We start from the raw sequence: 25,971 nt of genomic DNA, 5'->3' as shown, positions 1-25,971 counted from the left end.
ATTGTTTTTTGAAAATATTTATAAAAATATAATAGCTTTGTCATGCACATTAATTAGCGGAGTCCAAAATGATGTCATTAACTTAATGAATTTGTTTGAGAGGGTGAGTGTGTTACAAACAGAGACAATATAGTCAAGACTAGAATAGAAGTACAAGTAAATATTACACTAGATTCCTTAGCAAGTAAACAATGGCTTACAGATACCGATTTTCTATCACTTTTAAAAGATGCAACAACAAAACCAGGATCATCAATGGCCTCCCATGACATGGCTGGAACAGTTATCTCACGCGTTCCATCATAATGAGTTCGATCACAGAACTTATGTGTGTGCGCACTGAAGATGATCCTACATGATAATGATAAGAAAAGGATATACCAAATAAAACACTTTTACCTCTTGATCCGATTTATTATCTGCTTTGTTAATTTATACTCCCTCCGTCCCATTGGATTGTTAGTTCAAATTCTCCCTCACATAATTTGAACAATGTTAACAATCCAATGGGACGGAGGGAGTGTAAGTATATAACATGAGCAAAAAAGAAAGATTCCTCATTCTTTAATTAATTTATTTATTCCCTACCAGGTCACCAACATTTTATATGTCTGTTAAATAGAAGAAACAGATGCAAGGATCAGAGAGAATTAGGTTGCATAAGCTGCCTAAACTATAAGCGCTTGTCAACATACAGGGTAAGCTTTTGACTAAATGTTCCTTTTTTATTTATTTGTTATATTGTACATCTAATCTTATCAGTGAATGATGATAATGAAAGATGCAACTAACATGAGACGATAAAATTAAGTAAAGATACTCTGCGGTGCAATACCAGGGATACATTATTCACAAGCGGTGAACATAAAGGCCTAGCATTTTTTTTAAATGAACAGGAGAGTTGGTAGTTCTAAAAGTCAGGTTCAAGTGAAATATGTATTGACGCATTAGAAATTTGTGCAAGTAAAATTAGTATTGAATCCCTGATTGTGAAAATGAAAAAGAGAAATGTACCAATGACTAGTAAACAAGGGGATTACCCAGTCATAGATGTACCTTGGCTTTAGAGCTTGAAAGATGTACTCAGTTGCATTTGGTGGAAGAGTATGCCACAACTCGTACGGGCCTACACCGGAAAGGCCCCTGAAGATGAAGTTTATTGGTCTAAGCTTTGTCTTTATCAAAGCTGTTATTCATTTTAATTATTAAAACTACCGAAAACTGAATTACCTGCTCTCAGTACTTGTTGCATCCCAGTGCATAGATTCAGGATATTCATCATACATGTTGCTTTCTTGACGGTAATTTGGCCTCAAGTGCAATGGCATGTGCAGTAACAGAACAGGACCAGATCCCGATGACAAGACATTTTCCCTCCAGCTAAAATCCTTAAATGTAATATCTTTGGGTACCTGCAATAGTTGTTCGGTTTTCTCGGTTTCCATTTGTAGTTCTGTACTTTCAATTTCAACAGTTCTCTCGACACCAAAACGGAGACTGTTATCTCCACATAATAATGCTACAGAATTAAGTGAGACAAAGCTAGTGTTGCTGATACCGAATGCAGAACAACCAGAAGAATCCAATCCCGGAAAATTGCTAGATATCCAACTCACAGATCTAGAATTTAAATCACTGCAGCCTCCAATATCCCTATCTCCAAGAAGGACATGATATGGTAGATCAAGAAAGGGCCCTAACATTTTGTGAAACTGCTGAATTACAGATGACCAATTACTTCTTGTCAATTCTGCACCTCTAGCAGAAACATCTCCTAATACAAGCAGCATATCAGGCTTCAAAAGTTGAAAAGATTTCTGGTTCATAATTAGCACACATGAAATGTGGTCAGAATGTGGAATCTAAATAAACATAGCCTCGGAAAAGAAACGCATTTTTACAAGGTTAGGGAATCACATAAGCAAGGAATTTAAGATTTTCTTCTACAAACGCAGTCCTATACTCCGTTTCACCTGAAGAACCTATTATGTTATTTATTTCAAGTAAGACTATTAATCCTTTGATAGAAACTATAACGACAGACATCTATGACCTTCCATGGTGGGTAAGATATACATCACAAGAATCAACAATACTCCCAGCTTAACCAAAAAATATGACGGTATAATCAGGAAACCGAAATCAAATTTTCCACTGATGCAGACGACTTTTTGACCATTGGTTACTAATCTTTTTAAGTCCATTTAACCTGATCATTTTCGGAACATCTCATCCCATTATGCTTCTATAATAGACATCAATACCTACTACATCAGACTCTCCTCGGTCCATAAATAAGACTTTAGCTGATTCGGTTCAATCCTAAAAGATCGTAAAAATTCAACTCACCTAGACCACAAACCTAATAAACTTAACTTGGCCTCATATTCAACCTTCAAGTTCCAAATGACCAAATACGTTGATTCGATTTAATCAGTATCCGCTTAAATTCATATTCTTTAATCACGTATAGCTCAAAGTTCGCAAAATGCCTCAAAATGAACATCAACAATCTAGTCCTTCACAACATTTCAACCCAAATAACAAACTAACACAACATATAATATCAAACATACCTCACATTTCAAGCAAAAACAAACTTAAATACAAAATTCACATCTCGAAAACTCGAAAACAAAGCCGAAAACTCGAAAACATTACCTTGAAGAACTTAGACAAGTAATAATCCCTAAAGAAAAAGTTGAAACTTCCAGCTTCAGAGCCCAATAACAGCAAATTAGCAACAATCATAACCTTCAAGTCATCCTCACCGGAGTTCTGACCATTTTCGCCGGCGATTTTTTCCGGCGAATTTGCACCGGGGACTAATTTGCAAGATGGGGTTGAAATTTGGTCTTCGTAGATGATGAGGATGAATATAATGATGAAAGGCATGATTTTTATTAGTGCCATTGATGTTAATTTTGAGTTTGTAACATTAGCCCTAAAATCTAGGGTTTTGAATTGTTGTTGAAAATGTTTTTAACAGATTCGGGTCACGAGAAAACAACCCAATTTCATAAAAACGGGTCAAGTTCTGGCCGGTTGCTCCCTCCGAGCAAGTCGAATACTCCATTCGTCCCTAAATATATGTTTATTTCGATTTTGACTTGTCAACTTATCAAATCTTAATTAAAATTTATATCTATATAATCAAAAGAATAATTGAAAATATTTCATTAAAAATTATATTTAATCTATTTTTAAATTTAACTTTTCAGATTTTAAAAATAATTAACAAATAATTTTTAATATTAAATCAAAAATTAATCAATTTGACTCAGAAAAAAATAAAATGAATATGTAATTATGGACGAACGAAGGATAAGATGGAAAATAGCTATTACTATTCATATAATTTAACATAATTTTTTTTATGATACGTTTATCCATTCATATGTAGATATGTATTGAGGTTAAATTTTATAATTTTAGTTCTATAATATAGTTGTAGGACTAAATATAATTATGTATTGGATTTGCTCGAATGCAATTAAAAATTTATTATAACCCGTTTGAAAATTTTGTGTTATGCTAAACTATAGAGTAGGGTTATAAATTTAACCGACTTAGCACAACAATTAACATGTATTTATTATCGTTTAAAGTATTTGTATCTATATGATATCTCATTTTTTTAATCAAATTAAAAATGTTGCACTAAAAATTTTAAAATTAATTTGGGAACCAATTCAGGTTCCTAACATTTTCCAAATTCATATTTATAAATTTTAGTGAATTATGATAACAATAACGAAGTATCGTCTCTAATTTCGAAATTAAGGAAGTTAACATCAAATCTCCCCTCATTTAATGGTGTTAAAAAGTGTACCTAAAAGCTAAAACCTCGTTAAACTTGAGTGTTTATTTATGAGTATGTATGTACAAGGATAAGATTAGTCTTCAAAAAATTGATGATTTAGGCTCCGTTCGGAAGTGTCGTCGAAAACTGTCGTGGTGTAATAAAAAATGTTGTTAAAAAAAGTGTTAGAAAATTAGATGACTGTTTAGTAAATTTTTTTAATTTATGCATATTTTGAGATATAATATATAAAAATAATATTTTTGAGAAGGTTAGATAGTGAAACTGATAGCTAGTTGCTGCAAAAGCTGAAAACAGTTTTTTTCAAAAGTATGGGAGACATACTTTTGTTAACAACAACTTTTAGACCAAAAGCGCTTTTGTAGACGACAGTTTTTGTAGACGACAGTTTTTAGAATTTACCAAACAGCTCTCTGACAGTTTTTCAGCTAAAACTGTTTGCAATATTAATACCAAACTAAGCATTAATCTCGTATAAGGTATTTGACCGATTTGATTTTTAAATTTCGATTATTTTTTTACAATTTTCTCTTTATCGGATTATATATAATTATGTATTGAAATTAAAATATTATATTCATTTAAATATGAATAATTATAGAAATTATAATATAAATATATATATATATTTATTAAAAAATAATTATAATATAAAAATATATATTTATTTAATTTCCGATTTTTTATTAATCCTAAATCGCTGCGTCTACTTATATTATCCTATTCCCGATTTTTACAAAACTGGATAAGATAAAATAACTAAAACATGTGATCCATTAGTCAACTAATCCAAACCAAGTTTGTGTTTGATGATAGTACTTACCACATTTACAAACTAGCATTGGTAATCACAAAATGATGTCCATATCATGTACAGTAATTTATGTTTTTTCTATCAACTAAATAACTTTCATATAGTCCATGTTGACAGCAAACAAAAATGGTTGAAATTTGAAAAAAATGGTCAGTCAATTTTAATCTCACATGGCTTTGCCCACCAAATACGAATAAATCCAACCGCCAAAATCTATTTTACTATTGTCCAAATTGTTAAGGACCCATTTTAATCCTTTTCTTTTTCTAGATACCCTTTTGATGGTTGACCCTGTTTCATTTTCTGAGATCTCTACATTGATCAGCTAAGCCTCTGAACTTGAGAAGGTAGTTTTGCAAGATTTTGGTCCATTAAGTGTGTTATTTGCTTATGTTTAGTGTTTGATTGTATGTGTGTTTGAAGTAAATGAATTATCATGGTTTATAATTGATTTGTGTTGTTGATCTTGTTGATCAGATGATCATGTAACAAGACATGATCAGCTGTGTTTGTGTGTTCTGTATATTTTGATTTTGAACTGTATGAATTAATGTTGTTTTTCGTGTTTCGAGAGTTTGGTTTCAATGATCACAGAAATTTGTTGCTATGTAGATTAAGTACTGATTATAATTGAATTTTGTTGTCGTAGTACTGATCTAAAAACGCATGGACTATAGTCTCTTCAGTATTAAGATTCATACTCATTTCGTCAAATACTTAATCCCCTAAAGTTAATTTATCGAACAAAATGGAATAGAAAATTAGAGGGTGTAAGCTAAGTAGTCCGGGAATTAGAATCTCAATGTTGATATTGTTGTGATGTATTCTAATTGTTTTTTGGGGATTGGAAAGTTTTGTTTGAATAATTACATAATGCTTTTGCTGCGTATAGAAGAAATAATGGTTAGAATTGAGTTCTTTTGCATAGTACTGGTTAGTAAGACTTCACCGGTTCACCTTACTGGTTGATGAAATTTCACAAAGCTTGCAGCAAGTACAATGTTATTACAATTGAGACCAAGTGATTTCGACCACTAAGTATTTTGCGGTGTTTGTTATACTCCTCAGACAAAACTTGATGGCCGCATTGTCTTCTTTCTACAGTTTGCATTCCCACTTAGATCAAAGTTGTGAAGTCTCTGTAGTCTGTATATCAATCGTGACCTGCAGGTTGGCTTCTTAGACGATATGGCTACAGACTTGAAGAAATCCACATCAAGTGGACGGGAAAATAGTTTGACATCTGAAGAGCAGCAGAAGAAGGTGTGTTATCTCCTATTTCTGATTCTACGTGGGCAATCTGTAAATTTGGTGATTGAATTGAAGAAGAGAAGGCATAAATGTTCCCAAAAATAATTAATTGTGAATTACAGATCAATGAGGTGAGAAGTTTAATCGAGCCAATTCCGGATAGGTTGTCAACATATTGTTCTAATCAAACAATTTCAAGATATTTAATAGCACGGAACTGGAATGTGAAGAAGGCAACAAAAATGCTCAAAGAATCTTTGAAATGGAGATTGGAATACAAACCAGATGAGATTCGCTGGGTAACTTTTTACCTGCAAAATATTTATATTAATTTACATATCCAAGTGATAATAATATATGCACGATTTGGTTTTGGACTATATAGTTTTCATTTCTGCTGGTAGATAAAGGAAGAAGTCTGACCTTAAACCCTCTAAGGACAGCGCAAAAATGCTAATTTACAGTGAAAGAAAAGATTACATGAGGGCTACGATTGGAAAATGGTTTTTTCAAGTCTACAAATTGAAGAAATAAATAGGATAGTCTGTGCTTGAACTACGATGTTTGATATAATAATACATGTTGGTCGTTAATTTGGTTTTGTATCTCTGTTGTAGGATGATATTGCTCATGAAGCAGAAACAGGGAAGATCTACAAAGCTAATTACAAGGATAAGCATGGGAGAACAGTTCTTGTCATGCGACCTAGATGCCAGGTTTTTTACTTGCCTTCATGATTTTTTTTTTTGGATTAGATTACCTGTTTTCTTATTAAAACACCTATCAACACACTTATACACGATTCCACAATAACTTGACTATTTTCTTAATTAAAATGCTGGCTTATCAGTTTAATTTCGTTAGTTCTAACGTTCTATTACAAGTCTAAGTATCTCTCTTAAAAAATGGTTACCAGGAAAGGCATATCGACTTCTTGCTAATAACTTATTCATGGTGTATAACCTTTTGTGAATGACTACAGAACACAAAGTCTACGAAAGGACAGATTAAATATTTAGTATATTGCATGGAGAATGCTATTTCCAGTCTTCCAGCGGAACAGGGGCAAATGGTCTGGCTGATTGATTTTCATGGCTTTAATATGTCACATATATCATTCAAGGTCACAAGAGAAACGGCTATTGTTCTGCAAGAACGTTATCCAGAGAGACTTGGTATCGCAATTCTATACAATGCACCAAAGTTCTTTGAACCATTCTGGAAGGTACTCCTTAAGTAACTCCTATTACCTTTTGGTAGTGTACAAGATATAATCGAACTTGGCTTTGAAGTTTTGAATTTTGGCATCTTTTTAGAGTCTGTTTAACTAACCGTGTTATGCAAACTGAGATGTAAGTTCTCAACATAAAGAATTAACTTTCAACTGATTTATAGTACATGGCGATACATGCTGATGTAATTACCTGAAACTGGTCACTGCCACCTAGTTATAACTAATGGGATGAGCTTCAACTACCTTTTATAGGAATAGAGAAAGAATAAGTGACAAAATTAGATAGGACACATACAAGATAAACATTGTTATGCAGATCATGCTCACTTTCTGATTTTCAGAATCTGAATATAATTTTAAGTTGTTTTGGCCTATAGTAATTTTAAATCTTGATTATGCCTCTAAGGCTAGTTCTTAATGTAAGCTCCTACAGTAATATTGTACCCACTCCTCTTAACTTGTATAGATAGCTCTTAAGAGAAAGTAATGATCAATCGCTGCGCTCTTTTACAAGTTATTCAGTCCTGAACCTCTGGTCATAATTTTCTTTCTAAAGCAAGTTGTATGTACAGCTAGCAAAACCCTTTCTGGAGCCCAAGACAGTCAATAAAGTCAAATTCTTTTACCCAGAAGATCCCATTTCTAGGAAAGCGATGGAGGATTTATTTGATATGGAGCTTGTTGAGTCTGCATTTGGTGGAAAAGGTGATGCAGATTTTGATATTAACAAGTATGCTGAAAGAATGAAGGAAGATGATAAAAAAATATCTGCTTCCTTGCTAAATGTCGTCAATTCAGATCCTGTGATCATGGAATCTAATCTAGAAACCTCTGAAGATAAAGTTGTGGAAGAATCATCCTCAGGTAATGCTGATATGGATGATAATGATGAAACTGGAGAGGAATTGTCAGTTCATACCGTCGATGAGCATGAATTACCTCCTACTAAATTGCCAGGCATTACAGTTTCAACCTGACCCGTAGATCGCAATGAAAAGCCGAAATCAGCTGAATAACTTCAAAATTTTCTAAGAGTCAAGTAAATGTGAACTGTGAAATAACAATAGTTGAGACACATTCTATGCTTTGAAAGCTTTATATATGTATATGTGATCAGCAGTTGTGCTTTTCACAGTGGTGTTGAGATTACTTTGACATATGCCATGTCTATGAGTTATAGCTATTCTATAAGTGAGCCACCATTAGCAGAACTATATCCTCTGTTTCATGTAAATCATATGGCCCTTGCTATTTTTCTTTCATGAACCAAGTACATAGTCTTAAGCTGTGTGTTCGCGCACACTATTATGTATGCATCAACTGATTTGCCCTTGCACAGTTCCAGAGTGCTCCCAAGTTTCTTGTTAATGAAAAGAATGTAAGAGAAGAGTAGAAGAGGAAACTCACTGTTCTCTTGTTTTCTCTCCAGATTTTAACTCGGGAGCACAACGTTAGTGAAAGTGGTTTAACGAATCACACGGAAATGTCTTCATCTTTCAAAACTTCAATTCGAAAGACATGTTTTCCAAATAGCCAGAATCTACACCATAACATGCTATGTAAAAGTCATGGTTTTAACTACCTATACATTTGACAAATTTACAGAGTTACTTCTTGTAAGTAACTGTACTTCAGAAAAAAATTATATCTGTGAACTAGTTGGACATGAGAAATGGAGACAGTGAGGCACTAGCCAACCAAAAAGAATGTAAATGGCTTATTTCTGAAGATATTACACAGAAAATCATAAATGGTTGACAAATAATAAGGAAACTGAAGAAAGTCCAATATTACACTGTTCTTATCTCAATCTCTATTATCAAGTTTAATTCTCTTGTACAATTACCCTTGCACTAATAAAACCACATTAGGTTAAAATACAAGTATATGTAAAATATTTTTGCTGTAAGTTTGAGAACTACATTGATACAAGGTGCCTGAGTTTGAACGACTTATTCTCCCGCAGCCCATGCTTTCAACATCAGTATACCATCTCATCTAGCTTCTGTCTGTACTTGGCCAAACTCTGCAATAGAGGAAACAGAAAGTAATCTTGTCAATGATAAATTCTTTTAGATTTGATTATAAGGATGTGGAAGGATGCACAGGGTTTGGTTACCGATTATAGGTTTACGTAATTACATCACAAAGTATCTGCTTAGTATACATGTTTTCCCAGAATATGTAAATACCATATATTCAATTCATGCAGACCACTGTAGTCTGTAAACAAGGAAAAATTAAGGATGATGCCTTGAAAGCTGAATTGGATTAAGATGTCTTGATTTGTAAACCTATTTATGATTTCTCTTAAACTAAACCTAGAAGTCGATTCATTTCTGATTGTTTTCATTGAGAAGACGTATTCACTAGCTTAACTTTAAGTATGATTATAGGGATCAGCAAAGTAGCATACCTTAGTATAAGCATAAACTCCTGCCTCCGTAGGTGCAGCAGGACTGCCCCTCCTGATAAACTCTCCTTCCTTGGATATGTAAAGCATAGGTATCCCGGTGGATAATTCCAAGCTAATAACCTGAAATATATGGAATTTCTGTATCATGTAAATCGCAAATTTAAACAACAAGGTGAAAAAGCTCTTTGTAATACAAGAAAAGTACCTCCTCGGAAGTTAATTTGTCAAGATACATAATGATAGACCTCAATGAGTTCCCATGTGCAGCAATCATCACATTCTTTCCAGATTGAAGTTGAGGCTCAATCTGATTAAATTGATTTTCAAGGTTATATTTAAAGGCGAATCAGGGGATTTTAATTATGCACAATAATAGAGGAGAACGTACACAGGTAATTAATACTACAGACTTATCAAGCCTACCTGCTCCTTAAAGTAAGCAACTGCTCTCTCAGCACACATTTCCAAGCTCTCACCATTTGGTGGAGGTGTATCATAGCTACGACGCCACACATGAACTTGTTCTTTTCCATATCTATCTGCTGTTTCTTGCTTATTCAGACCCTGCAGTTCTCCATACCTAGGAAAGTGATACATGTCAGCACAAATTAAATAACAAGCGGTTAATAATGATATATAGAAGAATAAAAAAGTAACACACATTCTTTCATTCAGTTGCCAAGCTGTCACAACCGGAATGCATTGCTTTTTTGTCTCCTCGCTAAATATCTGACTCCAAGCTTTAGCTTGTTCACTTTCGTTATGCATAATAATAGGTACCTGCAAATTAATGTAAGGGATAAAATCCAAGTTAGTAAGAACAATGTCTACCTCTCCTTAAAAAAATATTCTTTAATTTAAATTTTAGCTCCATAGTAAGATATGTTACGGGCACCCAACCACTTGCGGAAAGAATGGGCCATTTTTTAGATGTCAGAATATATGTAGTTAAAACAAGAATACTTGTCAAAACTAAAGAATACCCAGAAGAATGAGAAAAACAGCTAAAAATGATACCTTCTTGCGTCGGTGTTCGGTCATGGCAAGCATCGCAGTCATCTGAGCACGAATCAGTGCAGATGTATAGATCATATCAACTGGTATGTTGCTGATTCTCTTACCAGCTGCTATTGCCTCTTCCACACCCTTCTCGGTCAAAGGTACATCAACACAACCAGTAAACAAATTCTTCTCATTCCATAGAGATTCACCATGCCTAATTAAGATCAAAGCAGCTTCATCTAGAAGGGGAAAACCAATGTAATTAATTATCTCCCAAAAGATAGCTTTTTCATATGCCAAATTATAAATTGGCAAAGCTGACTTTTAGATAATTACATATCAGAAGAGTTTATAAAATGTAAAGCAATGTAAAATAAAAATAAAAAATAAGTTTGATTGAACCCAGTAACTGAAACTATATATCTTTGTTTACAGCTTAGATATATTTAAATCAGCTTCAAATTAGAGTGAAATATCTTACTTGATTTCTTACTGGAACCATTGTTGTTTTTACTTGATGGAGTTGAAACAGGGTTGACCACAGTAGTCTGAGAAGACGTGGCTTCAATTACACTGAAGTTCCTCTTCTTGGAGTAATTAGTTTCACTTCTCGAAAGTCCAAAATCAACCCTAAATGCATTAGTGATCAACCTTACGGAAGCATTCTTACCCTCGTGATGCAAGCTAGACTTGTTGAAATAACCATGTGAAGGAAGAGTTCCAGAAGCCTGGTGAAATGCAGTTGCTGCCATTCTGAAACTATATAAAACCCAAAGCAAATAAGACAAGTGCATTCCGCAAATGGTTCAACTTATAAACAAGGCACGAAGAAATAAGTAAACCATAGTTTTTACCAAAATATGTAACAACAAAAGTTCATAAAAATCCAAGGATGCTATCTACGAACTCAGTTCAGCTCAATGATCAATTTCTTAAAAAGAATCGAACTTTTTTCTAAACAATCTCATTATATTATCCCTTGACCCTTGTAAAACCAGAACCATACAATCACAACTGTTATCACAAACACAATTGCACCAACCTAAATGTCGAATAGATAGCCATCACAAATTAAACAGCAACAACCATGCCATATCAAATTTAAACCACATCATCGTAAATAAAACAAACCTAACCATTATTCTTTTTAGTCCAGGCACAACATAAACCACAATCCGAAATTCACGAAAACAGAAAACAATAAAATTCATCATAATCCCAATCAAACTAAATGTCTAAAAACTATAGCAATCAAATTAAACAGCACCAACCACTAACTACCAACCCCAAAACCAACAACTACAAATCAGATATAGCTGCCCTATCTAATGTAATTACAAATGTAGGTACACCAATGTAACAATCCAAGAAACAAAAAAAAAAAAAAACTAAAAAAATTAAAAAAAAACACGATAAATTAATAGAATATCAAAAGGGTAGTTCTAGCAAGTCCTCTACACACATAAAAAAAATTAAAATCAAACCCAACAATTACTATATATAAAGAAAAAAATGATCTTGATAAAAATTTACCTCAACAAGCAGGATGAGAAAAAAGATAAAGCAATATAAATGTGGGAGAGAGATCTTACAAGTTTATATAAGAAAATCGTAAATTTGGACAAATGGGGTTGGCGAAGAAACCGAGGAAACAAAAGGGGTGTTTCAGTTTAGTTTAGTTTGTGTTTGGTTTGGTTTTGTGTTTATAACAAGAGAAGATGACGGAGAAGAAGATGTCCCACCAAAGCAACCTAAAAATCAAACTTAATAAACTCTACTGTGTATAAAAGATACGCTTGGAAAATATCGGAGTGTTACAGAAAGGGGTTAAAGGGAATAACAGAGAAACGTCAAATGTTTTTGGTCTTTTTCGGCCCCCGCAGTTGTTGACAACCAAATGTGGCGTCTCTAACTATTTGTTGTCAACAACTAAAATATCATTGAGCATGTGTCAATTTATAATGCTCCCTGTTTTGGGTAGCAGTTAGCTTTCGGGTGCGTAACTGCATACTGGATAAACTTTACGAGTTCATGTGATAGCCTACAAATCATACCAGACGTAATTATAAATTCTCTCCCGTAACATTCACGTGATTAAGTGAATACGTATTCTCTGAATCAAGTGAATAATTGAAATTTATCATATATTTATTGGAGTAAAGTAGGATCAGTTTCGGTTGAAATGGATTGAAGAGATCAATGACTTCAAAATAATAAAAATAATATTAAAATATGTATAACTCATAATTTTTATTTTTACTAGAATTGTAATTTTTAATTATGTAAATGTCAAAATAATATAATATTCCGAAAAAAGTCATTCTCTGACACATCGAGATCTTATAGTAACTGTTTCATTGACATGGTATCATAGCTCAGAATGACAGATGACTCATTAATGCTCCAAAGATGAGCGCGTCATTCTCTAATACCTTGAGTTCATGTTTTAGAGTAACTGTGTTAAAATAATATAAAATCCTGAAAAGGAAATTTGAGAAATTTATTGAAAAGATGTACATTATTAAACTTATTTTTAAAAATATTGTAACAAAGTTTTAATTAGAATATGCATATAATGGAATATGCTTATGATATGCTTGTATTAATGACTAATGAAATGCTTGAAGAAGCGGGCAACAAACAATGCAGCTCTTCAAACTCACCAAATAACATCTTTAGTCTTTACTTCCCTGATCTACCAAACGGCCGAAATCCACCTAACCCTCCAACATAATCGTTAAATGAATATTCGATAAACGAATAATTTCGTGATCAGATTAATAATTTTTTCCGGTTCTAACATAATAAATATAATATATTTTTAAACTTGATAAATAAATAATTTCGTTATATGAATAATTTTTTTTGGTCTCGAACGTATTCATTTATCGAGATTTAACTGTATGAAACGCATTACACTGAATATATATATTCGTAAATTGGTACATGCATTGAATAGTTATGATTTCCGAATTCCGTAACCATGTTTAAGTGACATCGTGAATGTAAATTATGTCAAATTTGTTATTATTTAAAATGGGTTGTAAATAAGAACTAATTTAAGTTTGTATTCTTCAGATTTTACAAAAATGGGAAATTAACTAAAAGAACTATTTGGAAATGGGTCAATAATAATCGATAAAATAATAATCTTTCTAAAATATTAATTTTTTTCTAATCCCTACTATAATATACCCAATTTATATTAAAGACGAACATTAAAAGTTTGGTTATTGGTCAGTGATCACTCAATACAGAATCGTCAGATCAAATCGACAATAACCTTTAGATTTATTCTTGAAAATTAGTATTATTTAAGAGGTATAAGGTTCGAATCTTACCCGCAACATATAATAAAATTATAAAAGAAGTTAGTATTCTCTAGAGGTATAAGGTTCAAATCCTGACAACAACATATTAAAATTAGAATTTACAATATATAATAATAAAAACAACCGTGCATCGCACGGGTTATATACTAGTGTATTCTTAATTTCAATAAAATAATAAATTTTCTAAAATAATATTTTTTCTTAATACCGACACGGTCTTTTTTCGTCTTTTTTCGATTCGAGGTTCTCGTTTCCACATCTTGACGTTCATACCCAAATATTTGCAAAATTGCAAGTATTCTCACTTTCCCAACTTTTGAATGCTGCTTTTTATCCTTACATAACGAGTCCTTATTGCCTATTGGGCCATTGGCCCTTTCGATAATTGGGCTTTGCTGAGAGTTCAGATATTTGAGGCCCAACAAGCCCTTACTCACAGTTCACTGATTTTATATCATTACATTACATAATGGGCCTTTTTGGTCCTTCCAATGAATGGGCTTTGATTGACAACAGGCTGTACTCTATCTGCAGTCCTTTTTAAATGCATGCACTAGCCCAATTTTATAATAAAAAAAACAAGATAAACAATGAGAAATTTCTATAGCTTGATTAATGAGATATTTGTAATCATGCAAGGGTCCACTATATATATAATGTCATATTTAAGTAGTGTTGTTTAGTCAATCAACCTGGCATTATACATTAATATATTCACCGAAACAAAGGCATCCTTAATTTGTTTAGTATTTTTGTACGTCTTACAAATAAATACTTGTTTCGGTAAACTGTATTTTAAGCGACTTTATATTGAATCGTTGGATGATCATTGTTAAAGGCAAGCAATGGGGAATTATAGTGAGCCCCGTTCACCATCACCTGTCAAAAGAGGATTATAGTGAGTCTCGGTCAAAATTCACAGAAATTTTAGTGTAAAATTTGAAAAAATATAAAATAATTTAGTTCGGTTACCCCTTAACCAATTTTTGTTTCCGCCCTTAGAGGTACACATGTTATTATATTTATAAAATTCGATTTCTGTAATCTAATTATCTAAAAGCATCTCCGAGAGACTGCTCATCTCTACTCTAAATATAATATATAATATTAGCTCCTAGTAAGTTAATGTGTGTTTTTATCCAATAATACTTTTTATATGAACTCTTAATTAATTTATTATAATTAAATGGAAGTTGAATTCATAGAGGTCAAAAGATAATGGAGAGAGAAAAAAAATCGTTTTCATTAATATATAATTTGTTTAAGAGTGAGAAAAAAACTCTTAAAAGTGAGGAGTGAGAAAAGACTCTTAGTGAATTTAAGAGCCACTAAGAGTCTTTTGGAGAAAAAAAATCATCTCTCCTCAAATTCGCCAAGTTAAGAGAATATTGGAGAGGCCGTAAATGACCATACCAATTTCTTTGATGTAGCTGGCCTTTCTAAGTGAGAGTTGAATTTGTTGCTCTGCTTATCTACCTTCTTCAACTTTGGTAGTCTGCCTGTAGTCATTAAGAAAAAACAAGATTAATTAATAACAAGACAAGATTAATTTATATGAATGTATTAAGTAGAACAAGTAGCAGAAATACAATGTTAAGGTGAAATAAACGTTGACTGACTTCAGTTCCACAAAAAATTAAAAAAACACAGTAAAGCTATCCTCATAATACTACTCTCAAGTCCTAACCATTCCTCAGATTTCTAGCTATACTTTCTCTATTCCATGGCTACCACTAGTAATCTTGAAATAACTAGCAATCTCGAAATAACTTCCCCTTCTTCTTCGTATGAACCAAGCAACTGGGATGTTTTCCTAAGCTTTTATGGCAAGGACACTCGCGGAAACTTCACTTCACATCTTTACAGAGCTTTGTTTGAAGCTGGATTTGCAACCTTCAAAGATGATTTTGCACTTGAAAAGGGTGAAGAAATTTCGTATGGGCTACTCAGTGCAATCAAACAGTCAAAGATGTTTGTGGTTGTTATCTCGGAGAACTATGCTCGCTCAAGTTGGTGCCTTGATGAGCTAGTACAGATACTTACTTGCAAGAGTAGAGATAATCCGGTTGTTCCAGTGTTTTACTACGTCGATCCATCAGACCTGCGTCAGCAGAAAGGGTGTTTTGGAGAAGCTCTTGATTATCACAAGAAACGTTACTCTATTAATTTGATAGACGAGTGGAAATCTGCTCTTTCTCAAGTTGCGGAGCTATCAGGATACCATCTCAGAAGAAATGCAAATGAGTATGTCATCTTTTTTGACGTCCACATATTAGTATAATGAATTGCATCAGTCATCTTTCATGCGACCGAAGATGATGCCATAACAAGTTACACGAGAAACCTGTCATAACATTGGATTTAGTAACAAAACTTAAAACACTCTGCAATCAGCATGTTGGAATAAAAAGTGTGATTAATTAAGTCAACAAATTTTGTCTGTTCCTCAGTTCGTTAGGTTTAATGCATCTAGTTGTTGTGAATGCTTATATACATGGTTGTCACGTCGATGAGTCGAGGCGAGTCGACGGACCTCCCGCTAGTCGACTAGTCGTTGACTAGTCGTAGACAAGTCGATAAAAAAATAATATATTATTATAAATTAAAAATACAATATATATATACACACAAATGTATATATATTATGTATTTTAGATTTCTAAGTTCTAGATTCTAAGTTCCAACTCCTTCCACAATGTTTTATTTCAGATTCTAAGGAATTAAGAATCCGACACTTCGAGAGAATGATGAAAAAGCTAGAAGAGATAACAAATAAAAACAAAAAAAGTACTTGCAATCATCTAACAATTTAGTACAACAAAGAAAAGTACTTACAATCAAGTGAAATATGTAACAATTGATCGATAACAATTGTCTGATACAACTGTGATGTGATGTGGAAGTGCATCATGCAAAAAAAATTGTGCAGAAAAAATATATAAATTGAGCAGCTCAACTAGTTGACTAGTCGACTACTTAGTCGACCAGGCGACCGAAATATCGACATTCAGCTAGTCAATATTTTGAGTCGACATCTAATCGCCGCTTAGTCGACTAGTCGCGACTAGTCGACCGACATGACAACCATGCTTATATAGATGTATGTATACTTTTGAAATACAATTCTGTATCTTGGATCTTAAACAGGAACGAATCCCTAACTATCCAAGACATTGTAGAGAATGTTGCATGGCAAGTATCTAAAAAGGTATTGCACCTTGAAAACTATCTACCTGGGGTAGATTCTGCTGTAGAAGATATACATCAGAAACTAAGGATGGAATCGAATGATGTCCGGGCCATTGGGATCTGTGGGATGGGCGGAACTGGGAAAACAACAACCGCCAAAGCTTTCTACAACAAATATTCCAACAGATTTGGTATTAGCTGTTTCATTGATAAAGTTAAACAATATTCACAAGAAGGTAGTCCTTTACTTCCTTTACTTAACCAAGTCCTGACCCGGATTCTCAAAAAGAAGAATTATAAGGATAATGATGACGTTGAAAGTGGTTTTAGACAATTGAAACAAATTCTTCGTTTTAAGAAAGCTCTCATTGTTCTGGATGATTTGGACCAATCAAGCTATTCAGAATTTTTAGTACCGCTTTGCAATTGGTTTACAGCTGGAAGTAGAATTATTGTTACGACAAGGGATTTAAACCTGCTAAGTCAATTAAGGATTGATATAACAGAGGTAGATGTATACATGATGAAGAAGTTAGGAGAAGTTGATTCAATGGAGCTCTTTAGTTATCATGCCTTCAGAACACCAAAGCCACCTGCAAATTTACGAGTGCTCTCGGAAAGCTTTGTAAGGTATGCTGGAGGACTTCCATTAGCTCTCAAAGTGTTAGGTTCATCTTTGTGTGGTAGAAATCAAGATGAGTCATTCTGGAAAGCCAAACTTAAAAAGGTTAGAGAATTTCAAGAGAAAGAGATACAGGAAATTCTTCAACTGAGCTACAATGAGTTGGATGATGAGACAGTGAAGGCAATTTTTCTTGATATTGCATTTTTCTTCGTCGGAAAGTACAAAGATGATGCTGTTCAGATATTTGAGTCTTGTGGTTTCTTTCCAGAAGTTGGAATACCAATTTTAGTGGATAAATGTCTGCTAACAGTTGATGAATATGATAAGTTGCAGATGCATGATCTAATACAAGAGATGGGAATGGAACTTGCCAAGAACACACACTTAATTTTGAGAGGAAATGCTTGGGAAGATCTACAAAATCTAAAGGTAATTAAAACTTATATACTGAATTGTAGAATTTTATAGTTGCCTTAAAATTTACAGGCTTATAAGAGTAGGTTAAAAACTAAAAAGATGATTAGGGAGAGTTAATAGCCAGGACTAGAAACTTCATCAACTAAAATATTTCATCAATAACAAATTATTAAGTTGATTTAAAAACTAACTAAATTGTTTTTATGTTTTTTTTCAATTTATTTAACACATTGCATCGCGATTACATGGAAAATTGGCCTATCGAGTTATGAAGAACCTCAGAATCTGTTAATCAAGTAATGTGGACACTGTATTGCCTCTTGCAAGGAGCATGATATCAATTTGTTTCAACTTAAAATAAACAAAACAAAAAATGTACACTATGCACAAATTTTATGTTTGAACTATGTCAGGGAAAAATTTAAACAACTATTTTCAAACTACAGGAATCGCATGCAATTGAAGGTCTCATTCTAGATTTAACTCAATCAACTGAAAAACAAATCAGTTCCCACATATTTGAAGAACTGTCCCAATTAAGGTTACTCGAGATAATTGATGTTTGTGACATTGAGGGAGATTTCAAAAATTCTTTTCATGAGCTAAGGTGCATTTACTGGAGTTATTGTACTTGGACGCAGCTACCATCTACTTTTCGAGCACCTAAACTTGTCTCTCTTCATATGCCATTCAGCAATTTCAACATATTGCAGAAAGGTGTCATGGTATGAATAAGAAAGTAGTACTCTGGTAAAGAAGTTTATTAGTATAGGATGTTGTTCCTTAATATTTCATTAAAAATCTATGATTCAAAACTAGAAAATACTACATGTAATATGTCTCTGTTAGTATGGAATAATTTTATTTTTATGTTTATTTGAAAGAGCCATACTGCCATACTGGTAATATAGCTACTTTTCAAATTATCTTGAATTTGTTAACTTGTTTCTCATGTCTTGTTTTGAACAGCCTTTTAAGAATCTGAAGACTCTAAATGTCAAATACTCTCTGAACTTGAACACGACTCCTGACTTTAGAGATTCAAAACTTATTGAGCGGTTAGGCTTTTGTGGTTGTGAAAGCCTGATGAAAGTCCATTCGTCGATTAGAGATTTGAGTGCTTTATATGTTTTAGATTTAAGGGAATGCGCTCTTTTAAAAGAATTTCCCGAACCAGTTGGACAATTACCTATATGGGGCCAATTTCATATATATAGTGGTCTGAAACGATTTCTGGAGCCTATGCAATGGACTAATATGGCCTATTTGTGGTTAGGTCATTGTAGCAATCTAAGACGATTGCCAGAGCAATTGGGTGCTATGAAAAGGTTAAAATTGCTTGATGCAAGTTACACCGCAATTGAGGAACTTCCAGACTCAATTACTGGACTCAAGGAATTGTTTGAATTAGACCTGTCCAATTGCAAGAAGCTTAGAAAGCTACCTGAGCAAATTGGGAATATGGAAGGCTTAGAGGTATTTAGTGCAAGTTGTTGTGCAATTGAACAACTTCCAGTTTCGTTTGCATGCCTGATTAATCTGGAGAGACTGGATTTGAGATACTGCAAAAACCTTAGAAGTCTTCCAGATGACATATGGAACCTCAGGTTGCTTAGAGTACTGCATCTGGATTTCTGTTCAAAGCTGGAGAAATTGCCTGGGGTATTGGGGAAGATGCAATGCTTAGAAGAGCTGTATGCATCTGACACGGCAATTAAAAAAGTACCAGATTCAATTGGAAAATTGAGTAGGTTACAACTATTGGACTTGAGTTGTTGCGAGAATCTTGAATATGTGCCGAATAGCATTGGTAATCTAGCATCTCTAAAACACTTATATCTTCTCCGAGCAGACACCGGTGTAATTGATTTGCCCAATACAGTGGAAAAGTTAAATTTGATTAGTTTAACTCTGAACTGCAATATGAGCTTATGGCTGCCTAGAGTTCTAAGTTTCCCTGCATTGAGACAGTTAATTCTCCGTGATGAGGGTGAGAGTTTAGCTTCAACCATGCCACTTAGTCTCTCTACGCTTTGCAAACTACAATTTCTCGAATTGAACAGGTGTGCAAGTTTAGGGCTATCTTTTCCGGAACTTCCTCTCAGTCTAACACACTTAAACCTATCGCATGGAACCCTGGTTCATCTACCCGATTTATCCAGCCTGATACAGTTAAAGAAGCTGGATATATGCAATTGCAACAGCCTTGAATCACTTCCTCCACTTCCTCCTCATCTCCAATCACTTACGGTATATGATTGCAGAAGCCTACAAGATCTATCAGATATGTCAACGTTGAAGGAATTGGTAGAAATAAATTACGGTAGTTACCTTCAGGTTTGTTGCTGTTGTTTCTCTCCTTTTCAGTACACACAACCACAATTATATAATCTAAACACCTTATTTTTAATGTTACAGGTAAGACGCAACATCCTTTCTTTATTTAAAGTTAATGTACCAAAGATTGCAAAATGGTTCAGCTACAAAAGCAGTGGGCGTACACTCCGTTTTGATATTCCACCACTCCCGGGAGATGAATACTTAGGTCTTGCTCTCTGGGTATTTTTTACATCTAAAAACAATAACCGTTTTAACATAAGAGCTATTATTACTAATAAAACAAATGGTATAACAAAGGAATGTGGGATCCCTGTAGTTTGCGACAGTGGGGCTGAAGCTTATTCTCTTGTAGGATGCATAAGTGGGGATGAAAACTTGGTAAGAAGTGGGGATAGTATTAGGATTGCATTTAAAAGGCAATTATACACCTATAATGGACGAGGAGCAGTTAATTATGAAGAAGTTAAGTTGGAGATGTGTGGTGCTCATGTGATACAAAAAACGCCCATCACTCCCAATTTTCCATCTGTTCTGAACAACCTGATACATGTAGCTAATAATTTGTGATTTATAAATGTTTTCATGTTTTTTACTTTGTTGTATCTGCATGTTTTACCTTCTTTTTTTGCTAAGCCATCCTTTATATTATAATTAATTTATTAATTGCTCGTTGAGTTTTTCCTCTTGTTCATTATCATTCAAAGTTTCATGCTTGTAGGTAAAAATATCAGATTGTTTAAGCTAAAGTTGTGTTGTCATATGTGTTCTTTTCCCACTTTCATACCCCTCAAATTCAATAGATGGTTTAGAAGTTGACTGACAATTTCGAAATATCTGGTAATGCTCTGCGGCTGCATATACTCACACTCATTCTCACTGTTTTAAAGTTCGACTATTATTATATTCAAGTTTGACAATTAACATAAAAAGTACACTAATACGACACCTCGAGGTTCTGGTGTTTAAATTATTAGAAATCCTAGAATTATGGTCTTATTTGGTGGAATCACCTACGCTGTGTTCCCGAGTTTAAAAAAAAGAAAAGGATGGACAATGAGTTTTTTTTTTCCTTTCTAAATCTTTTGAAAAGTGGTAAGAAAATTTTTGTGACAAATATTAAAGGAATTTCTTCCCAAAATTTTAAATTTCTTTTCCTTTCCTTCTTACAAAATTACTCGGGAACAAGTTAAAGAAATTTAAAATTTCTCTTTCTTTTCCTTTCTTTCAAAAAATATATATGGAACGCAGTGCTAATGTCTAGTTGGTTTTCCTTCCGCTTTTATTAATATTTTTTCGCTATAATCCGCGTGTTGCCTACTTGCATCACGGTAAAAAACACTCTAACCTCTGAAAACTATGTAGACACCGTAACAGCTAAGAGCATCTCCAACCTAATCACCTATTAGGTATAATATCTACGTGTCAGTCTATTATAGCTAGAGGTGACCACTTGTGCGGGTTCGAACCGCCCGTCCGGGACCGGCTCAGTCTAAAACCCGAATTTATTCGGCCCGGTTCGGTCCGGTTCAAAACCGCACAAGTCAGTCGAAGTAACGAGCCGATTACGAATCGATTAACAAAAAACCATGACCGAGCCCGCACGAACCGCATAGGAACCGCACGGCCCGCGACTTTCTTGCTTTGTGCAAAAATCTCATCCATAAATTCTTGCCTGATTCCACGATTGACAACATAAAAAAACCCACAATCCATGCAAGCCTAATAACCAATAACCAATCAAAAACTTATATACTCACTTTTAATTATTTTAAAGTTCACTAATTTACTAATCAATAATCAACTAGAGGGTATACATAAATCACATCAAATCCAAAAAAAGAACAAATTAGATTAATCTTTTTCTGCAAAACCATAATTTCAAGAATTACAAGATCACACTAAATCCATAAATGTATTTTTTTTTTACTTTCGTCTTAATAATTATTCTTGTGTGTTATAGTAAATAAAAATGAATAGTAATAAATTAATAAAAGCAGCTCTAATACCAAGAAAGATAATAAAAGCAAAACACTTGTGAAGTTGTGATGTTTTTATATTTTATTCATTCATAACAACACTACCAAACTACCTAATTCATTTATTTATATAGGCGCCTCTGTTTTTTAAGAATGGAGGGGACTAGGTTAGGCCCCCACTTGCGCACTAACAAATAACAATATTATAAAATATTTATAATATTCGCAGATTAGTAGTTCAATAGTAGTTCAGCCTGCAAAATGAGGGGAAACGGCGAGTAACCCGCACAGAAGCCCGCGAGTAACCCGCACAGAAACCCGCGAATAACACGCATAACCGAGTACGAGTTTAATTTCCTCGGTTCAAGCCCGGCCCGAGCCCGGTTCGTTCATTAACATGCCGGTTCAGGGTCGATGTTTCGAGTGTTCAACCCGTGTGCGGCCCGGCCCGGCACGGACCGCACAAGTGTCCAGGTCTAATTAGCTAAGTCCTAACATGTAAACTCCAGCGCTAAGTCATGTTAGGTATAATTTTAGCTATCGATCATTTGTCATCGTCTATAATTATCCACTAACCTTAATTTTAGCTCATTCTTAATCATGTTATTTATTTATAACATGAGCATACTACATTAAATTATTTTTTTCAATACTTAACTTAAAATATTTAAGATAATATAAGTGTAAAAATATTATTTTATTGTTAACTAAATTATATATAAAAATTCTAATATAAGATATGTTTTTATTTATATATTTTATTTTATATGTAAGTAATGTTTGTTAATTTATTTTTAAATATGTTATTAGACTTTCGGTTAATCATAAAAATTATTTATTTTATTTTTTAATGTTTAGTTAAAAATATTGATATAAATATAAAAATGTAATAATATTATTATTAAATTTATTTTCATTAAATATTAATATTTTATTTTCTCTAATATATATACATATATTTGAAATTAATAAAAAATGAGATTTTGAATATAGCTAATGAATATAGCTAATACCGTGCACCGGAGTATAATTGCTTACAGGTTCAACCAAATTTTAAGTAACCATATTTTAGCTAACAATTTTAACCAAGGACGATTGTAACATCAGCAATAATCAAATTATTCAAAAACACTACCAAAAATCTTTATGTATTAAACAAAGAGCAATGCTAGAGGTAAAAAATAACTCCCAAAATAACTCTCAAAATACACGTGGCATGTTTTTTAATTGGTGGGACTCATGGTGGGACTCGTATTAACGCACGTGGAGTCCATTGATGAGTAATCAACCAATCACACATCAACAATTCACTTTTTGGGAAAATTTTGGAATTTTTTTTTGGTACCTCTGGAATTACTCTTAAACAAATGATAAAAGTTTTCAATGCACACATAGCATCAATATCAATATCATATCAGTCACAAATCGTAGGTTTAAGAGACTCCCAAAAATATAAAAACACATAACTCTGATGATCACATACATACACATACTTCCAATCAAAAGAGAGAGCAGAAAAATATACTGAAAATGAGGAATAAAACTTTAATTGAAAAAGGAATAGTAGTAAAGCACCTGATGATATCATGGTGAAAGAGTCGGAGGTGGAGATCAGCGGAGACGACAACGGTAATGGGCCGCCCGTATTAAGTGAAAACCTGATACTTATGTTTGCTACTTCAATTGGGCCTTGTCACTGTTACCGTGTCTCTGCACATTTGTTTGCTCGGAGTTTTCCCATTCTGCCTACAATATCTAATTGTCTTCCAAAATAATTTCTAAATTTTTACTTGTACCATGGATAAATTATAATTTTAATAATAAAATGAGACGCCCGTGTATATATAGGGACTATTACAATAGAAATTACTAAAATAAAAATTAAATAGAAATTTTATTTTTAGGATGATATAAATGCTTGTGGGATCCGAGGATAGTCTCAAATATGGGCCTTGAGAGGAATAAGTTGGGGTCGGGAGGGGCCTACTGGGTAAGGGTGAGGCCTACAAAGGTCCATGGGGCTTATTTTGCATGTCCGTAACCTATCTAGGATTATGATTCGACTTTGGTGGAGTTGGCTCGTGGTGGATTTTAAGGGGCCGGAAGTATCAATATACTTATACTTAAAATTTGCTAACTTGTGTGTTGTGTATTTTTTTTTTTTTTGAAAAGTTTTTCACGAGACTGAAGATTATGGATGTCAATTACTCTCTGAACTTGAAAATGACTCCCGACTTTGGAAGATCAAAATTGGTTGAGCGGTTAATCTTTCGCGGTTGTGAAAACTTGCTAAAAGTCCATCCACCGATAATAAATTTAACTAATTTGTATGTTTTGGATCTACGAGAATGCACCCATTTGAAATGGTCCAATAGATAATAATTTCAAACAATTGTCGGAATGTGTGAAAGAATGGGCTAATATGGGCTATTTGCAATTGGGTTACTGTAATAAGATTATAGAATTGCCAAAGCAATTGGGTTATATGAAAGGGCTAAAGGTGATTGATGCAAGTCATATTGCAATCAAGAAACTCCCATGTTTAATTGATCATTATATATATGTATATATTTATATATGTATGTATATACGTATGTATTACAACTATAAAAAAACTGCGTATTTTAGTTAAATTCGAAATCATAATTTCACCCGATTTTTTTATAAAAAAATACTTAAAATACTCCGGCTTATTTTCAATTCGAAATTTGATCCATTTTTTGAAAAATAGTTGTCTATTGACTTTGTAAACCGATTCACTACATAGATTTAGTTAATTTAAGTTATGAGTTTGACAAAGATAATAAGAAAAATATTTGTAATGTCTTATATCAATAAAATGTGTTTAATTTTTCTAAGTTTAATTCAACAACCAATATGTATCTAATTTGACCAAAGATAAGTTATTATTTTTTGGATTTGACATTACACACGTCGTCACAAAATCTGTGAATCACCCAGACTTTTAAAATGTGTGCTTGCCGGTAGAAGTTATGAATTCAATTGATTTGATGTGGTCTTTTACCAATCTGATAAGATAAAAGACTCTGGCAGAAAATATATAAATATTATTATTGTATTAGTATAAGGAAAAAGATAGAAATAATTAACGAATAAAAGTCGACAACGATTAAATAACGTTATATTAATCCCAGTAATAGAAAACAATCCAGACCTATATCAACACAACCAACATTTTAACATATTTTAAAATACATAAATCTCATTTGACAAACCGATGCCATAAATATAACAACATTGACTAACACTTTAAGACGAGATTACTAGGGTTGGATAGACATTAACGATTTCAAATAAAATAAGTTCATTTATCTTACACCCACAAATATCGGACTTACACAAATTAGTATCGATGTATCTTTAACACAGAGATTACAATCACTCAATGATCTAAAAAATCATTGAGTGTAATACACTTCGAGTGATACTTTTTGTACAATTCAAATAAATTATAGAGGATTATCCATTTTATTAAAACAAAACTCACGCAAATTGAAATTTAAAAATTATACCCTCTGCATTACGAAATAT

At 33.1% G+C, this 25,971-nt stretch overlaps 4 protein-coding genes and 1 long non-coding RNA gene across 16 annotated transcripts; 2 read left to right on the top strand and 3 right to left on the bottom strand.

The window, feature by feature from the left end:
• Positions 1-53: 53 nt before the first annotated feature.
• On the bottom strand, positions 54-3,043 carry LOC141721661 (uncharacterized). 2 transcript variants are annotated; one of them, XM_074524668.1, is made up of 4 exons: positions 2,662-3,043; positions 1,231-1,817; positions 1,057-1,143; positions 54-351 (listed from the first exon to the last, which is right to left on the bottom strand). In XM_074524668.1, exons 1-4 carry the CDS (start codon positions 2,911-2,913, stop codon positions 78-80), a joined length of 1,200 nt encoding a protein of 399 aa, XP_074380769.1. In that variant the 5' UTR covers positions 2,914-3,043; the 3' UTR covers positions 54-77. The 2 variants fall into 2 exon arrangements, with proteins under 2 accessions (XP_074380769.1, XP_074380770.1); XM_074524669.1 differs by having other exon boundaries at positions 129-351; positions 1,041-1,143.
• Positions 3,044-4,782: 1,739 nt separating this feature from the next.
• On the top strand, positions 4,783-8,384 carry LOC141721659 (uncharacterized). Of its 6 annotated transcripts, none has more exons than XM_074524663.1 (6): positions 4,786-4,984; positions 5,808-5,900; positions 6,011-6,187; positions 6,506-6,604; positions 6,871-7,113; positions 7,695-8,384. In XM_074524663.1, the coding sequence occupies exons 2-6, from the start codon at positions 5,826-5,828 to the stop codon at positions 8,097-8,099; spliced, it is 999 nt and encodes a 332-aa protein (XP_074380764.1). In that variant the 5' UTR covers positions 4,786-4,984; positions 5,808-5,825; the 3' UTR covers positions 8,100-8,384. The 6 variants fall into 6 exon arrangements, with proteins under 6 accessions (XP_074380766.1, XP_074380765.1, XP_074380764.1 ...); XM_074524662.1 differs by having other exon boundaries at positions 4,787-4,984; positions 5,783-5,900; XM_074524661.1 differs by having other exon boundaries at positions 4,787-4,984; positions 5,706-5,900.
• A 470-nt stretch (positions 8,385-8,854) lies between these two features.
• On the bottom strand, positions 8,855-12,440 carry LOC141721658 (2,3-bisphosphoglycerate-dependent phosphoglycerate mutase 1-like). 2 transcript variants are annotated; one of them, XM_074524659.1, is made up of 8 exons: positions 12,074-12,440; positions 11,022-11,299; positions 10,556-10,779; positions 10,200-10,318; positions 9,962-10,118; positions 9,744-9,845; positions 9,539-9,658; positions 8,855-9,148 (listed from the first exon to the last, which is right to left on the bottom strand). In XM_074524659.1, the coding sequence occupies exons 2-8, from the start codon at positions 11,290-11,292 to the stop codon at positions 9,104-9,106; spliced, it is 1,038 nt and encodes a 345-aa protein (XP_074380760.1). In that variant the 5' UTR covers positions 11,293-11,299; positions 12,074-12,440; the 3' UTR covers positions 8,855-9,103. The 2 variants fall into 2 exon arrangements, with proteins under 2 accessions (XP_074380760.1, XP_074380759.1); XM_074524658.1 differs by having other exon boundaries at positions 12,133-12,440.
• Positions 12,441-14,557: 2,117 nt separating this feature from the next.
• Positions 14,558-24,205, bottom strand: LOC141721657 (uncharacterized). Of its 4 annotated transcripts, XR_012574810.1 has the most exons (7): positions 23,995-24,205; positions 17,582-17,766; positions 17,106-17,226; positions 15,916-16,216; positions 15,560-15,765; positions 15,286-15,371; positions 14,558-14,751 (listed from the first exon to the last, which is right to left on the bottom strand). It is a non-coding gene; the product is annotated as an uncharacterized LOC141721657 (long non-coding RNA). The 4 variants fall into 4 exon arrangements; XR_012574811.1 differs by having other exon boundaries at positions 15,560-16,216; positions 17,106-17,498; XR_012574809.1 differs by having other exon boundaries at positions 15,560-16,216; positions 17,090-17,226.
• Positions 15,596-21,045, top strand: LOC141721656 (disease resistance protein Roq1-like). 2 transcript variants are annotated; one of them, XM_074524655.1, is made up of 5 exons: positions 15,596-16,116; positions 17,020-18,115; positions 18,550-18,828; positions 19,073-20,440; positions 20,522-21,045. In XM_074524655.1, the coding sequence occupies exons 1-5, from the start codon at positions 15,596-15,598 to the stop codon at positions 21,008-21,010; spliced, it is 3,753 nt and encodes a 1,250-aa protein (XP_074380756.1). In that variant the 3' UTR covers positions 21,011-21,045. The 2 variants fall into 2 exon arrangements, with proteins under 2 accessions (XP_074380756.1, XP_074380757.1); XM_074524656.1 differs by lacking the exon at positions 18,550-18,828.
• Positions 24,206-25,971: the final 1,766 nt, after the last annotated feature.

This window comes from Apium graveolens, chromosome 4, assembly GCF_009905375.1.
Source record: "Apium graveolens cultivar Ventura chromosome 4, ASM990537v1, whole genome shotgun sequence".
Lineage (NCBI taxonomy): Eukaryota > Viridiplantae > Streptophyta > Magnoliopsida > Apiales > Apiaceae > Apium > Apium graveolens.
Note: the sequence above shows the minus strand (reverse complement) of the source record. Positions and strands in the feature narration are given on the sequence as shown.